General features: G+C 48.1%; 2 protein-coding genes across 3 annotated transcripts; one reads left to right on the top strand and one right to left on the bottom strand.

Annotated features, from left to right (window-relative positions):
* The first annotated feature begins 3,161 nt into the window (after nt 1–3,161).
* On the top strand, nt 3,162–4,912 carry LOC119321374 (probable sugar phosphate/phosphate translocator At3g11320). Its single transcript, XM_037595085.1, has 4 exons — nt 3,162–3,729; nt 3,829–3,932; nt 4,050–4,278; nt 4,388–4,912. Exons 1-4 carry the CDS (start codon nt 3,199–3,201, stop codon nt 4,532–4,534), a joined length of 1,011 nt encoding a protein of 336 aa, XP_037450982.1. The 5' UTR covers nt 3,162–3,198; the 3' UTR covers nt 4,535–4,912.
* Nucleotides 4,913–4,924: 12 nt separating this feature from the next.
* LOC119321358 (mucin-12-like) lies at nt 4,925–9,912 on the bottom strand. 2 transcript variants are annotated; one of them, XM_037595079.1, is made up of 9 exons: nt 9,686–9,912; nt 9,366–9,557; nt 8,531–8,815; nt 8,375–8,415; nt 8,194–8,286; nt 7,596–7,725; nt 6,896–7,512; nt 5,719–6,810; nt 4,925–5,631 (listed from the first exon to the last, which is right to left on the bottom strand). In XM_037595079.1, the coding sequence occupies exons 1-9, from the start codon at nt 9,789–9,791 to the stop codon at nt 5,191–5,193; spliced, it is 2,997 nt and encodes a 998-aa protein (XP_037450976.1). In that variant the 5' UTR covers nt 9,792–9,912; the 3' UTR covers nt 4,925–5,190. The 2 variants fall into 2 exon arrangements, with proteins under 2 accessions (XP_037450976.1, XP_037450972.1); XM_037595075.1 differs by having other exon boundaries at nt 4,925–6,810.
* Between the last annotated feature and the right edge of the window lie 3,534 nt (nt 9,913–13,446).

Below are 13,446 nucleotides of genomic sequence, written 5' to 3'. Positions count from 1 at the left end.
CTTGTCTAAGTGTTGGTCCGAACTAGAGCACCGTGCGGGGCCATCCCTTGGCAACTTGGGTTACGTCGGTTCCTGTACGCTTCGCTCATCCGGTGTGCCCTGAGAACGAGATATGTGCAGCTCCTATCGGGATTTGTCGGCGCATCGGGCGGCTTTGCTGGTCTTGTTTTACCATTGTCGAAATGTCTTGTAAACCGGGATTCCGAGTCTGATCGGGTCTTCCTGGGAGAAGGTCTATTCCTTCGTTGATCGCGAGAGCTTGTCATGGGCTAAGTTGGGACACCCCTGCAGGGTATAATCTTTCGAAAGTCGTGCCTGCGGTTATAGGCAGATGGAAATTTGTTAATGTCCGGTTGTAGATAACTTGACACCAGATCCGAATTAAAACGCATCAACCGCGTGTGTAGTCGTGATGGTCTCTTCTCGGCGGAGTCCGGAAAGTGAACACGGTTTCTGGGTTATGTTTGACGTAAGTAGGAGTTCAGGATCACTTCTTGATCATTACTAGTTCACGACCGTTCCGCTTGTTCTCTTCTCGCTCTTATTTGCGTATGTTAGCCACCATACTTGCTTAGTCGCTGCTGCAACCTCACCACTCTACCCCTTCCTTTCCCATTAAGCTTTGCTAGTCTTGATACCCATGGTAATGTGATTGCTGAGTCCTCGTGGCTCACAGATTACTACAACAACAGTTGCAGGTACAGGTTTTGCGATGATCATGACGCGAGAGCGATGCTTGCTTGCGTTGAGTTCTTCTTCTGCTTCTTCGATCAGGGATAGGTTCCAGGTCGGCAGCCTGGGCTAGCAGGGTGGATGTCGTTTGAGTTTCTGTTTGTGATTCATCCGTCGGATGATGCTCTGATGTATTGTGATGTTGTATTCGTGTGGCATTGTATGCCTCTTGTATGTATCCCCATCTATTATGTAATATTGATGTAATGATATCCACCTTGCAAAAGTGTTTCAATATGCGGGTCTATCCTTGGTGGGACCTTCGAGTTCCTTTTGGATAGGGTCGCATATTGGGCGTGACATATAAATTGAGTGTAGACTTTTAACTTTGACAATAGACATAACCTGCCTCTTCGAGGTCGTCGGCCAGTGGCAACACTGCATTCTATGACTTTGTCACTCTGTCGTAGGCTTTCTCAAACTCTTGAAGCTAGACTTTGAGAAAGTCTACGCCAAAATGAGCTAGGGCTTCTTAGAGGAAGTTATACACAAGGAAAATCTATGCATCATGTAGTTGGTTTGAGGGGGTAGATGGCCAATAACATTAATGGAGCAGGGCCCTTTTTAGGAGCTCGAGGCGGGAATGTCGGGGTGACCCACTCACTCTCTCCTCTTTCTATACCAAAATGTGGTGCATATTAAATTTTTCCTAAGTCAAAAGTTGTGAAGTTTGACCAACAATATAGATAAATATTTGAATATATACAATACCAAATCAATATCATTAGGTTCATCATAAAAAATCTGGATCTACTCGCGAGGCAGAGAGAATTGGCTACTCGGGGTTTGACCAACCAAAATCATGGTTGGACCAAAATTACCCGGCATTGATAGTTAAGGGCAAAAATTACCAGCTATTTAAAATGGAGTACGAGTTCATGTGCTACATACCGAACAATAAATTATAATGTTTAAAATATCTAAGGCTTTTTAATGATAGATGATTTCGTCTCTTGTAATTACGTGCAAACTTTCGTTAAGAAATGGTATATGTTTTTACCTAGGCACACAAAAAATCAGTGCACTAAAAGCTTTAGTTTTAGAGCAGGGTTTTTTTTGGGGTCACAAAATATGTGGTCTCTTCACGAAAATTTACATGCAATTAGAAGGCGGGAACGTGTTTCTTGTAAAAGAAAAGCTGTTTGGCTTATTTTTCTCTTTACTACTCCCTCCGATCTAAATTAATTAACGTGAATTTAGTACAACTATATTAAAGCCGGGTTAATTAATTTGAATCAGAGGGAGTATTTTTTTTGAATTTACTATTCACCCTGTAGCATAGCTGAGAATCGGAACACCTTCCCCAAAAGTTATTCCCCAGAAAGGCGACAAACGAAGTATACACAGCTTAGTTAACAGAGATATACATTTTCTATTAAATAAAATTGGTGAACACATGTTTTAATGGGAGGTATTCTCAAGAAAGATAAAAATATATGGAAGTAATTTATAAATGGAGAAGAATAGTATAAATTAAAGTGTAAAAAGCGAAGAAGAAGAAGAAGAAGACATGGGCTTATTTTATCCACCAGAAAGTAGGATACACTTATGTGCGTGGATGTGTGCAACGTGCGAACTGCTTATCATGACCTTTTGCAACGCTGTCATGTTCCCCAAATCGCCGTGCTAACTTGTTTTCTGGAGTAAATTATACAAGAGCAATTCCATGCGTCGTCGCTGTATGTACATGAAACCGATTCCTTGCACGGTATGGGGTTGCACTCACTCCCTCATCACGCATGATTGCCCGATCCGGTACGGCACGTTCGGCTTCGGCATATATATCGATCCGTTGGTTCGCCCGTCGTGGTCTGATCGACGTGATGGATCGTACGGATCGTCATGAGTCGCTGCAGCTTGATGAAGTTAATGCGTGACCATCGTCCCGGCAACTAGTCCATCATCATGAAACTAATCTGCGTGGCCTGCTGCCACCTTTATCGGCAGGAGACCGGGAAGAAAAATGAAGCGTGTGTTCAACCTCGAGCAACAAAATTTTTTCCTCCCTTATTACGGCCGGGCTGTGTAAAAAGGTGTCTTATTTTGAGCTCCACTGTCCATTGTACTACAAGTAGGGCCCACATTGCTGCAGCCACGTTTTGCAAACCCTTCTCTCGAGTTGCGTCCAAAAGAACCAAAAAAGAACTCTCCTCGAGCTGAGAAGCAACGAATCAGGGGTTAATCAATACGCACTACTGCTCAGTTCAATAGGGTAGACGTTGAGAAATATTAGATGTTTAAGCTGGCGGGAGCGGCCAGATTGTCCTTAGTTGAATAGAGCATCTCCACCCCACAACCCCGATCGGCAGCGGCCCCGTCGTCTCTCCCACGGCGCCACTCACGACCACGTCCATATAAACGCGAGGCACGCACGAGGAAAACCAAATTAACCAACGCGCCCGCGCCCACCAACCAGACCAAACCAAACTAGCCAGCAGCCAGCTCCGGGAAGCAAGAAGACCGACGATGCGGCAGCAGGAGGACCGGGCGCTCCTCCCGACGACGACGGCCGCCGGGAGCGGGGGCGCGGGCCCGGACGCCGCCGCGTCGTCCGGACCGTCGGGGAGCCGGTTGCGGACGGCGGGGCTGGTGGCGGCGTGGTACGCGTCCAACATCGGCGTGCTGCTGCTCAACAAGTACCTCCTCTCCGTCTACGGCTTCCGCTACCCGGTCTTCCTCACCGCCTGCCACATGTCCGCCTCGGCGCTCCTCTCCTCCGCCTTCGCCGCCGCCACCAGCTCGTCCGGCGCCGCGCGCCGGCCGCTCTCGCGCGGGCAGGCGGCCAGGGTGGCCGTGCTCGGCGCCGTCTTCTGCGGCTCCGTCGTCGCCGGCAACGTCTCGCTGCGCTACCTCCCCGTGTCATTCAACCAGGCCGTCGGCGCCACCACGCCCTTCTTCACCGCGCTCATCGCCTACGCCGTCGCGGGCCGCCGCGAGGCCCGCGCCACCTACGCCGCCCTCCTCCCCGTCGTCGCCGGCGTCGTCATCGCCACCGGGGTAACCAAACTAAACTAAACTAAACTAGATCGAGCAGCAAGCTCCGAATGGATCCAAATCTTGATGTGCTCGTGCGCTGACATTGTTGCTCCCATTCAGGGCGAGCCGAGCTTCCACCTCTTCGGGTTCATCATGTGCGTGGGCGCGACGGCGGGGAGGGCGCTCAAGACCGTGCTGCAGGGGATCCTGCTCTCCTCACAAGAGTAATAGTACTCATCATACAGTACTTCATTCATCACGTTGACTTGTAGTAGTACTGAAATTATTCTCCGCGATGGTACATTTGCTGAAAATGGGGCTTGGGATTTGATGGCGTGCAGGGAGAAGCTCAACTCCATGGACCTGCTCCGGTACATGGCGCCGGTGGCCGTGGTGCTGCTGGTGCCGGCGACGCTGATGATGGAGCCTGACGCGCTCGGGGCGGCGGCGGCGCTCGCCCGGGAGGACCCCAGCTTCGTCTGGTTGCTGCTCGGCAACTCCTCGCTGGCCTACCTGGTGAACCTGACCAACTTCCTGGTCACCAAGCACACCAGCCCGCTCACCCTCCAGGTTCGTCCTGCCAAGCATGGTGTTCATGCTCATTGACTGAACTTTTCAGATGAACACACACAGGTTACCTGCTGGTGATGCTCATGCGCCTTGTGTTTGGCCGTTGCAGGTCCTCGGGAACGCGAAAGGCGCGGTCGCCGTCGTGGTCTCCATCCTGATATTCAAGAACCCGGTGACCGTCATGGGGATGCTGGGCTACGGGGTGACCATCGCCGGCGTGGTTCTGTACGGCGAGGCCAAGAAGAGGAGCAAGTGAGCTGCGCCGGCGTGGGGAACAAGCCTCCAGAAGATCTGCTGACCGTCGCATTAACCTTTCGCCGGAGCTCCGATGTGTTGATCCAAGTTCCGGCAGAGACCTGATGATGGCACGATGAAGACGACCAACCCATTTGTATATCTATTCTTGCTCCAGGTGCAATCTGGGTTCCTCAAGTGTAGGACTTGGTGATGTTAAATCATCAGAAGCCGTTAGATCAGATGTATTCATGCTTGTAAATTGTTGTGTAGGCTGCACTACTACATTACAAGTGACGATTGATCAATACTATTGCTAGTCACAGATATATAAGACACCCTGATGAACATTCTATGCCTATTAATAATACGTACTCGGTAGGAGTACTACAAAAAGTAACTGAGAAGGAAATCATATTTATACGCTTTTACTCGCAAATCTGCAATTGGCATACCAGGATCAAGTGCTTTGGACACAATAGAATATCACAGTTCTCAACCATATCCTGCGTTTTTACTACACTCGTAGCACTCTCACTCTTTGAAGAGCTAAAAGGAAACAAAAGAAAATGTAGGACAGCCTTTTGTACTAACTTCACTCTTTATGATAACAAGGATGTAATCATAAAACAACCAGCAGCATACGATTAACTCAGTTCCTCTGGCAGAACAAGACACCTAGTCGGTGGCATCGCCAAGAGAAATGGAGGACAGCTTCTGCGCCAACAGGGTCAATGGAATCGCCTCCCCATTAGATTGTCCTTGAGAAATGGAGGGCGCCTTCTGGGTCAATGGAGTCACGTCCCCATTAGATTGTCCTTGAGAAATGGAGGACGCCTTCTGAGTCAATGGAGTCGCCTCCCCATTAGCTTGTCCTAGAGAAATGGAGGACAGCTTCTGGCTCAGGAGAGTAATTGGAGTCATCTCCCCAATAGCCTGCGCATTTGTGTGTGAGGCCAGGATGCTTCCCTTTACAGGAGTCATATGCTCTTCAGGCTGGATATTTTGATGCGAAGCCAGAATGTTCTCCTTTAGTGGACTCGAATAACCACCAGGCTGGATGTTCTCTTTTGCGGTATCCATGGCTGGAATGTTCTCCTTTGCAATATCCATGGCTGCCTGGGGCATGCAAGCTTCATGCTCAATCACCTCCAATGGTTCTACTTCCATTTTTGCAACTTCAAGAGGCAGTGAAGGTGATGATACCTTAGTTTGAGAAGAAACGCTTTCCTCACAAGGTGCTGCTGTAGTTTCTGATTGTGGCTGACCAGAGGCACCTGATGACAGCTCAACAGTTGATGAACTGATATCGCCATTGGCCTGGACATTCTGATTTAAAGCTGGAATCCCCTCGTCCTCTGCAATGTCCATGGCAACCAATGGGCCAGTCTCCAGCACGTGTGCTTCATGCTCCGACACCTTTGATGTTTCCGCTTCATGGTCAATCACTCCCAATGGTTCTACTTCCATTTTTGCAACTCCAAGAAGCAGTGAAGGTGATACCTTGTTTTGTGAAGGACTGCTGTCCTCGCAAGGTGCTGCTGTAGTTTCTGATTCTTGCTGACCAGAGGTACATGATGACAGCTCAACAGTTGATGAACTGATATCGCCATTGGCCTGGACATTCTGATTTAAAGCTGGAATCCCCTCGTCCTCTGCAATGTCCATGGCAACCAATGGGCCAGTCTCCAGCACGTGTGCTTCATGCTCCGACACCTTTGATGTTTCCGCTTCATGGTCAATCACTCCCAATGGTTCTACTTCCATTTTTGCAACTCCAAGAAGCAGTGAAGGACTGCTGTCCTCGCAAGGTGCTGCTGTAGTTTCCGAGAATGAAGCAGTGAAGGTGACCAGTGGACCAGACTCATGCATGGCTGCTTCATTCTCGGATACCTTTGAAGATTCTACTTCGGTTTGCACGACTGTAAGAGAAGGCAGTGAAGGTGATGCCTTAGTTGGAGAAATGTCATCCTCCGCCACTTCTGATGGTTCCGTTTCAGTTTGTGCAACTCTTGGAGACAGTAAAGGCAATGCCTCCTTTTGAGAAACTTCATGCTCTGTCACCTTTGATGGTTTTACCTCAGTTTGTGCAACTCTGAGAGGTAGTGAAGGTGACGCCTTAGTTTGAGAAGGTGCTGCTGCCCTAGATTTTGGTTCTTCTTGCTCAAAGGTAAGAGTTGCAGGGATTGTCTTCGGAGTAGAAGGAATCCAAGAGTTCTGTGTGGCCAACGGTGAAAACAGAACCTTCGTGGGTTGCAGTTGTGCCCGTGCACCGGCTTTTTGTTCAACAGATTTCTCCTGAAGACATAACAGAACCAAGAGTGTTAGAACAAATAAAGAGCATTGGCATCATTACAAGAAAGAAAACATACAATTCACTTACGGCATCAAAATATCCAATCTTGGGTGTAGGCCTTCGTAGACCAGATGGTTTAAAACCATTTCCTTGGGTTGATGTGTCGACATTAGATTTCACATTATCAGCAAATGCTCCTGAAGCCTGTCCTTCTCTAACAATAACAGGCCTCCGTAGTGTGGTTGGAGGGTGGTCATTGCTCTTTCTGGTGGAAGGGGACAATGAAGACGACCTTGTACTAAAGGTCTCAGATGTATGACTCGCTCTCCCTACAGTGGATGCTGTTGAAACCCCAGAAATCACAGAACTCATGCTGTCCACAGAACTGCTTGGTGAAATGGTCGGTGATGCACTCTCACCATGACTCTTATTTCTTGATGCCCTTGCTGGGTCAACCTTGCTGATATCAGATCTTGATGATGAACGAATAGGGATCCTCTGAGCGGTCCTGTTCTTGCTGATTAGGGTCGGTGACTTTGTTTTCCCACCTGCCATGGGAGCACTACGCAAGGAAGGACTTGCTGCTAACGACAAAGCACCAGATTTTGAGGTTGAGTTGTTCTTTGGGCCCCCACCAGGCCGAGATGGCACACTGGCTGAACTGTTAGCAGACTTGGCAACTGCCTGCCTGTTGACTACACCTCCTGCAAGAGGGAAAAAAGTGTATTAGGCTTGCTATCTATTAACACTTATGGCAGAAAAAATTTAAGCATGTTGATTCACACACCAGTGCTGCTTCTTTTGTCTGCAATCCCAGAGGTGACAGCTGTGTTAGTCGGTGCTCTCATTGTAGCAACTCTTGGCAGAGCTCTGGGAGGCTTTGAGGATGGTTTTGCTTCTGCAGCTTTTGATGCAGCCTTCGCAAGCAGAAAGAATAAACATGATATTAACTTCATATTAATACTCAATGGGAACTCCAATTAAAACAAGCAATTAGCCGACTTTGTTCAACCTAAAAGATAACAAAATTATCTAACTGGAGTTTTTTTAATTAGTTCTATGCAACTCCAGAACAGGGTTTCAATGGACAAGACACAAGAGGTAATCTGATTTTCGGTAAATGCAAGAAATGGCTAGGCTCTTAAAAACAGATTCACGCCGAAAATAATTACATATTACTAATAACTACTCCCTCAGTAAACTAATGTCAGATCTTTTAGATTACTACTTTAGTGATCTAAAAATTCTTATATTAGTTTACAGAGGGAGTACAATTATAGATCCTGGTGTATCACGCAAACCCTAAACCTCTAGTTAGGGGTAGACAGCTAAGCTAAACTACAGAAAGATCATGGATATTCTGGAACTGCAAGCATGTAACATACCACTCTTGCAGCTGCAGGCTCTTTCAGGGTGACTTGGGGCCTTTGTTTGGTACCACCAACGGAACCATTGCTTATTGAAGCAGGGGGCCTTATCTGAGGCAGCATTAACAAGTATTGATTAGTAATGATTACAGACTGCAGGAAAGTGGGTTCAAATCACTGAAGAATTGTGATAACATACCTTGCTCTGAGTCTGAGGTATCCGATCAACCCCCTTTCTCACTGGAAAGTAGCAACAAAGCAATCACATTAGTAAAAAACAGCAGACAATGCTCACTGAAGTTACAGCATAAGAAATAAGTGTGTTGCACCAACTTCTGAATTTGAGAAATCTTACCTGTGACAGGAGGCGCCTTTGCTGCGGACCTAGGGGTTTTTGAGCTTCCAGAAGCCACAATAGGAGCTTTATCAGGTTTCCCAAGCGTTCTCTGAATCGAAGCACGGACATTGTCAAACAGCTCAGTCTCAAGGCTTTCCAGCACAAAGCTTTCACTTTCCAACGAGGAGGTGGTGGACTCCATTGACCTCCTCATTTCCTCTGCTATTCCTGGCAGCAGACTAGAACCCTGCGACTTGCGGAAAGTGCTGTTTACAATGCCCAATTCCTCAGTATCGAGAACACCTGCCCAGACCAGGAGGAATAGTTAGCTGCTATCAATCAACGCATCAGGGTGACAGGTATAACAAAAGACAAGTACATAGCTGGAAAGGGAAACGGTAAGAACTGCTGTATATCTAGTTATCTACATCAAAATGCACAGGTCTAATATAACAAAAGACAAGTACAGAGCTGGAAAGGGAAATGGTAAGAACTGCTGTATATCTACATCAAAATGCACAAGGCCAAATATAACAAAAGACAAGTACAGAGCTGGAATGGGAAATGGTAAGAAATTCTATCTATCTGCATCAAAATGCACAGGTCTAATAATATAACAAAAGACAAGTACATAGCTGGAAAGGGAAATGGTAATGGATTCTATCTATCTACATCAAAATGCACAGGTCCAGGCGACAATATTTTTTTCAGAAAACGAAGGGAAATGTTAGGAGCTGGTAGGAGTGGTAGAAACCCAGATCAGGATCCATGAGCCTGTGATGTGTATCATACTAACACGCAGCAGTCAGGAAACAACAGAGGTTTGGCTGGTCTGCGGAGGCGACGCACAAACCTTCGCTGGTGAAGAAGGCTTTGTCCCAGGCGAGGCTCTTGCGGAGGTTGACGCCCTTGGTCTTCTTCGGGGACTGCGCCCGCTCCGGGGCCTGCTCCGCGGGATCCACGGCCTGCCCGCCCGCCACCGCCGGAGGAGGAGGAGGAGATCCGACGGCGGGCCGCTTCGAATCGGCGCCCACCACCGCAGCACCTAATAATAACAAAAAACCGCAGCGCGGCGCGTCAGATCGGAGGCACCAACCAACCGGCGCGCAGATCCCCGCCGAAATGGAAACGCACGGGAACGGGAGGCGGCGGACGGCGCGCTGGCTGACTCACCTGGGGCGGCGCGGGCTGGCGGGTCGGGGTGCTGCGGCGGCGAGGCGAGGTCGAGGAGGAAGTCGTCCTCCTCGCCGGAGACGTCGATGAGGGAGAGCGCGTCCATCGCGGCGCAGGCGGGGTCGGAGGCGGGGGCGGGGGGCGAAACCCTAGATCGCCGCGGATGGGGGAGGAGGCGAGCTGCTTGAGAGAGACGTTGGGGGCTGAGATTTGGGGTGAGGGGCGGGCGGCGGGGGATGGAAATGGAAATGGATGGCGTGCGTATAAAAAAAGTTGGGACGGGGGTCGCGTAGTCGAGACGGGTGTGGAAGGGTGACGCGTGACGCGTTCGGGTGTGGCTGGCGGGTGGGTCCAGGCGTGGGTTTGGCACCGGGTTTTCTTTCCGGATGGGGCTGGGGTGAGCACATGGGCGGGATGGTTTGAAATTTCGGAGGAACGGAACGGTCTTGCGAGGCTAGGATAGTCTTTGCCTGATCCGAATAGTTTTGTGACGGAAAACGGTGACTGGCGAACGTTCACTGTTCGCTGGAGAGAGCGCAGCCATGTTTTCTCTTTTTTTGGAAAAAAAGACATTACAATCAAGCTATGATGTGCAAAATATCAATCACAAAGAGTAAATTATAATAAGAAATAGCGATGCAAAATGGGCGTATCAACGTGTAGGTCAACAAGTGAGAAAATCTCATGACAAACCAAATATGGCTATAACGATCGAGCAACAACTGAAACCCGTATAAAGTTAGAACAAAATTACATGTGGTAGTTTGTTTTGTTTATTAATAGTCGCAATAACATTATGAGCACCATTGAAATTACACCATCGGCTAAGAAATGGTCAGATATCGCTAATGGTGGAGTTTGTTGAAATGAGGAGTTTCCAAAGGGTGAAGATAATATGTTGATCTTGTCCCACTCTTTTTGTGCAATGGTACGGTTAACACTGCTCTAACAACTAGATGAAACCATGTGCATTGCCGCCACACATTTAGAAAAAAAAATTGTTTTCGAATATTACGTACATATGAGTACATGAAGCAAAAAAATCAAATGGAAAAATAATATTAATGGAACATCACACATCAGCTAGGTTGGCGTACCAATAACTCGTATGATCGATTAACGATCACTCAAATGTTAGGTAAATGTGACATCTGCGGATTGTCAGAAATACATTGCGTTATGAGCATTAACAATATATACATGTTTTTCATCCAATACATATGGGCCTCTAAGTCCGCCTCAAATTACTGAAATGACATGCTAACGTACATCTTTTGAAACAATGTCGTCCACCTGCATGTGAATGGGGTTAGGGAATGGAATGCATGAGCGAATACAAATTTCTCTTTGACTTGATTGTTTTTTGAAACATCCCTTAGAGGCTTACACTTAATCAGGTGTTGTACATGGTCTAAGACGAATGATTTACTTGCTCAGTGGCATAAGGCAAACCAAAATACCTAGATATCCATTAATGGAAAGAACAATCGAGATACTAAGGTACTGCCAAAATAATTAATGAAGATGTTTACTAGTTGTGTACTACCAAGAAATTAACATCACTAAATATTTGCATTGGCTATTCATGAAAAATGTCATGATTCCCACACCACTCTTTGTCTTCTTTTGTTTAGTCAAATCGCTGCATATTTTGAAATAAAAGAAGTTGACCGAACGACCAATGAAACTTTTGTAAGGTGGAACGGTAAGCAGTTGTGAAAATGGACAACTTGCAGGATACTAGAGTATCTATTTCAATTTTTGTACAATAGCGTGAGGTCAGCCATGAGATGCATCTAGACATCTCATACAAAATAGTTGCTTATCAAAAGCTATGGAATTCAAACAACATAGATGAAAAAACGAAAGAGCTTTTGTTTTAGAATGTCACCTTAGGAGGACCTCAACTACAATGAGGTTTCGCTTTACAACACGCAAGCTAGCAACAGTTGAAAAATAGAACGGGGCATTGAAAAAAAAAGATCTCCATAACAAAATTGACCATCATCCTTTTAATATAGAGGCTAATGTAAATCATGGTACATTAATCTTCCAATATCTGAAACTTGGCGTGAAGTTCATTGGTAATTTAGAGCACATAAAATTCTAGCCAAAGCCACTGCTAACAAATCAATATGGTATGCTTCACCATAACCTTCATGAGCAAACCTAGGATATCATAGAACCGGAAAGCGACCAAAAAATGTAGATACAAAGCAAGAGAAAAGTGCAAGTAAAAAAAATTGTTATAATGTCATTGAAACTTATCAGCATGGATAAGAATGGCATGCATGAATGGACCCAATCAAACAAAGTCAGAACAAAGTAGATCCCCTGCACGCTCAACCCATGAGGAAGCTCCAAATCAGATATCCTAACGCTAGGCATACCAAATTAAATCAAGGGTGTGGGAATTCACCCAAGGTTTGGGTTCAATTCCCTTACATCATCGACATCTGCCTCCTTGACGTGCGCGTCAACACCTCAGGAGTTACCGATTGTCTGTCCTTGCAGCAATGATGAAAGAGCACGAATATGACCATGGAGGCGTTCACTTGAATCGGGAGGACAAGAGAAGATGGACTTGGAAAGGGGAAATATGAACATTTGAGGAAAATGATTTATTTTATAATTGATTAAAACAGAGGAAATTGTTTTTTTAGGGGGAACAAAGGAAATTGGTGGGAGTGGGAGAGGAGCTGGCATCGTTGATTCAGAGAATGTTAGGGCATTGTCGGAGTAATGGGCCACGGGTAGGCCAACCCGAGCCCCAGGACCTTTCAAGACTTCGGGGCAGGCCGCGCCCCTCAAGCCGAGTCCCAGATGGCGACTCCAAGATAAGCCGAGTCCCAGATGGCGACTCCAAGATAAGCCGAGTCCCAGATGGCGACTCCAAGATAAGCCGACTCCAAGCCGGCGACCTCCAGGGAGGCCGGCTATGGAGAGTCGGCCCACGACTCCACCCTCGTCTCGAAGGACGAGGCGGGGTATGGCCACGGCATGGCCGTTCCCCCCCCCCCAGCTTACGACGGGTCGACATGGCTACAGTGGGCCGTATCGCGGGAGATCTCCGGCGAGGCGCGGCACTGTTGCCATGCCTGCCCTGACCTCAGCCACAGTAGGCGGCGCACTATGCCCACGACGCTGGCCTATACGGCCCAAGGGCGGCGGGGCCGCCCGTCAGTGGGTAGACCGAAGACGGCATGAGCGCCCTGAAGACGGACCGGTGGGAGTCGGCCCCCTGGAGTCGGCCGACCCCTCCCCCGGGCCCCACACGCCATTAACCAGATATGATGGGGAGTGGCGACAGTAAACGCACGCCGGGTGGCGGCGCTGTAGCCATGCCCGCATGACCCAGCTAACGTCATCAGGAGTACCGCTACAGTCTCAGGCCTGTCCGCGGGGCCCGCCGACTGGCGGGCCCTAGGAGTCGGCAGGAAGGACGACGGCTTGAGAGACAGACGGCTGGGACCCGCTCCCAGCTGGATTACTATTGTACCCCTGGAGGGTAGACCTATATAAACCCCCAGGAAGCCCATGCAAAGGGTTCAGACCCAGATAGGCATAGACCTTAGATCATCGGAGGGAGAAGCTAGCCTTGCCTTCTCCTACCTCCAGAAACAGTTCTAGGAGTACCATTGTAACCGCTTTGCCATAGTGACCATGCGGAGACCCCGCAGAGCAGCAGTAGGGGTGTTATCTCCTCGGAGAGCCCTAAAGCTGGGTAAGTTCCGCCGGCGTGCATGTCTTCGCCTCATCCC

Source organism: Triticum dicoccoides, chromosome 1B (assembly GCF_002162155.2).
Source record: "Triticum dicoccoides isolate Atlit2015 ecotype Zavitan chromosome 1B, WEW_v2.0, whole genome shotgun sequence".
Lineage (NCBI taxonomy): Eukaryota > Viridiplantae > Streptophyta > Magnoliopsida > Poales > Poaceae > Triticum > Triticum dicoccoides.
Note: the sequence above shows the minus strand (reverse complement) of the source record. Positions and strands in the feature narration are given on the sequence as shown.

Coding starts and splice junctions, on each gene's coding strand:
- LOC119321374 (XM_037595085.1), top strand. CDS start 3,199: ATGCGGCAGCAGGAGGACCGGGCGCTCCTCCCGACGACGACGGCCGCC. Junction 3,730..3,828: donor GCGTCGTCATCGCCACCGGG/GTAACCAAACTA, acceptor GCTCCCATTCAG/GGCGAGCCGAGCTTCCACCT. Junction 3,933..4,049: donor ATCCTGCTCTCCTCACAAGA/GTAATAGTACTC, acceptor GATGGCGTGCAG/GGAGAAGCTCAACTCCATGG.
- LOC119321358 (XM_037595075.1), bottom strand. CDS start 9,791: ATGGACGCGCTCTCCCTCATCGACGTCTCCGGCGAGGAGGACGACTTC. Junction 8,816..9,365: donor AGCCTTCTTCACCAGCGAAG/GTTTGTGCGTCG, acceptor TGGTCTGGGCAG/GTGTTCTCGATACTGAGGAA. Junction 8,287..8,374: donor TACCTCAGACTCAGAGCAAG/GTATGTTATCAC, acceptor ATGCTGCCTCAG/ATAAGGCCCCCTGCTTCAAT.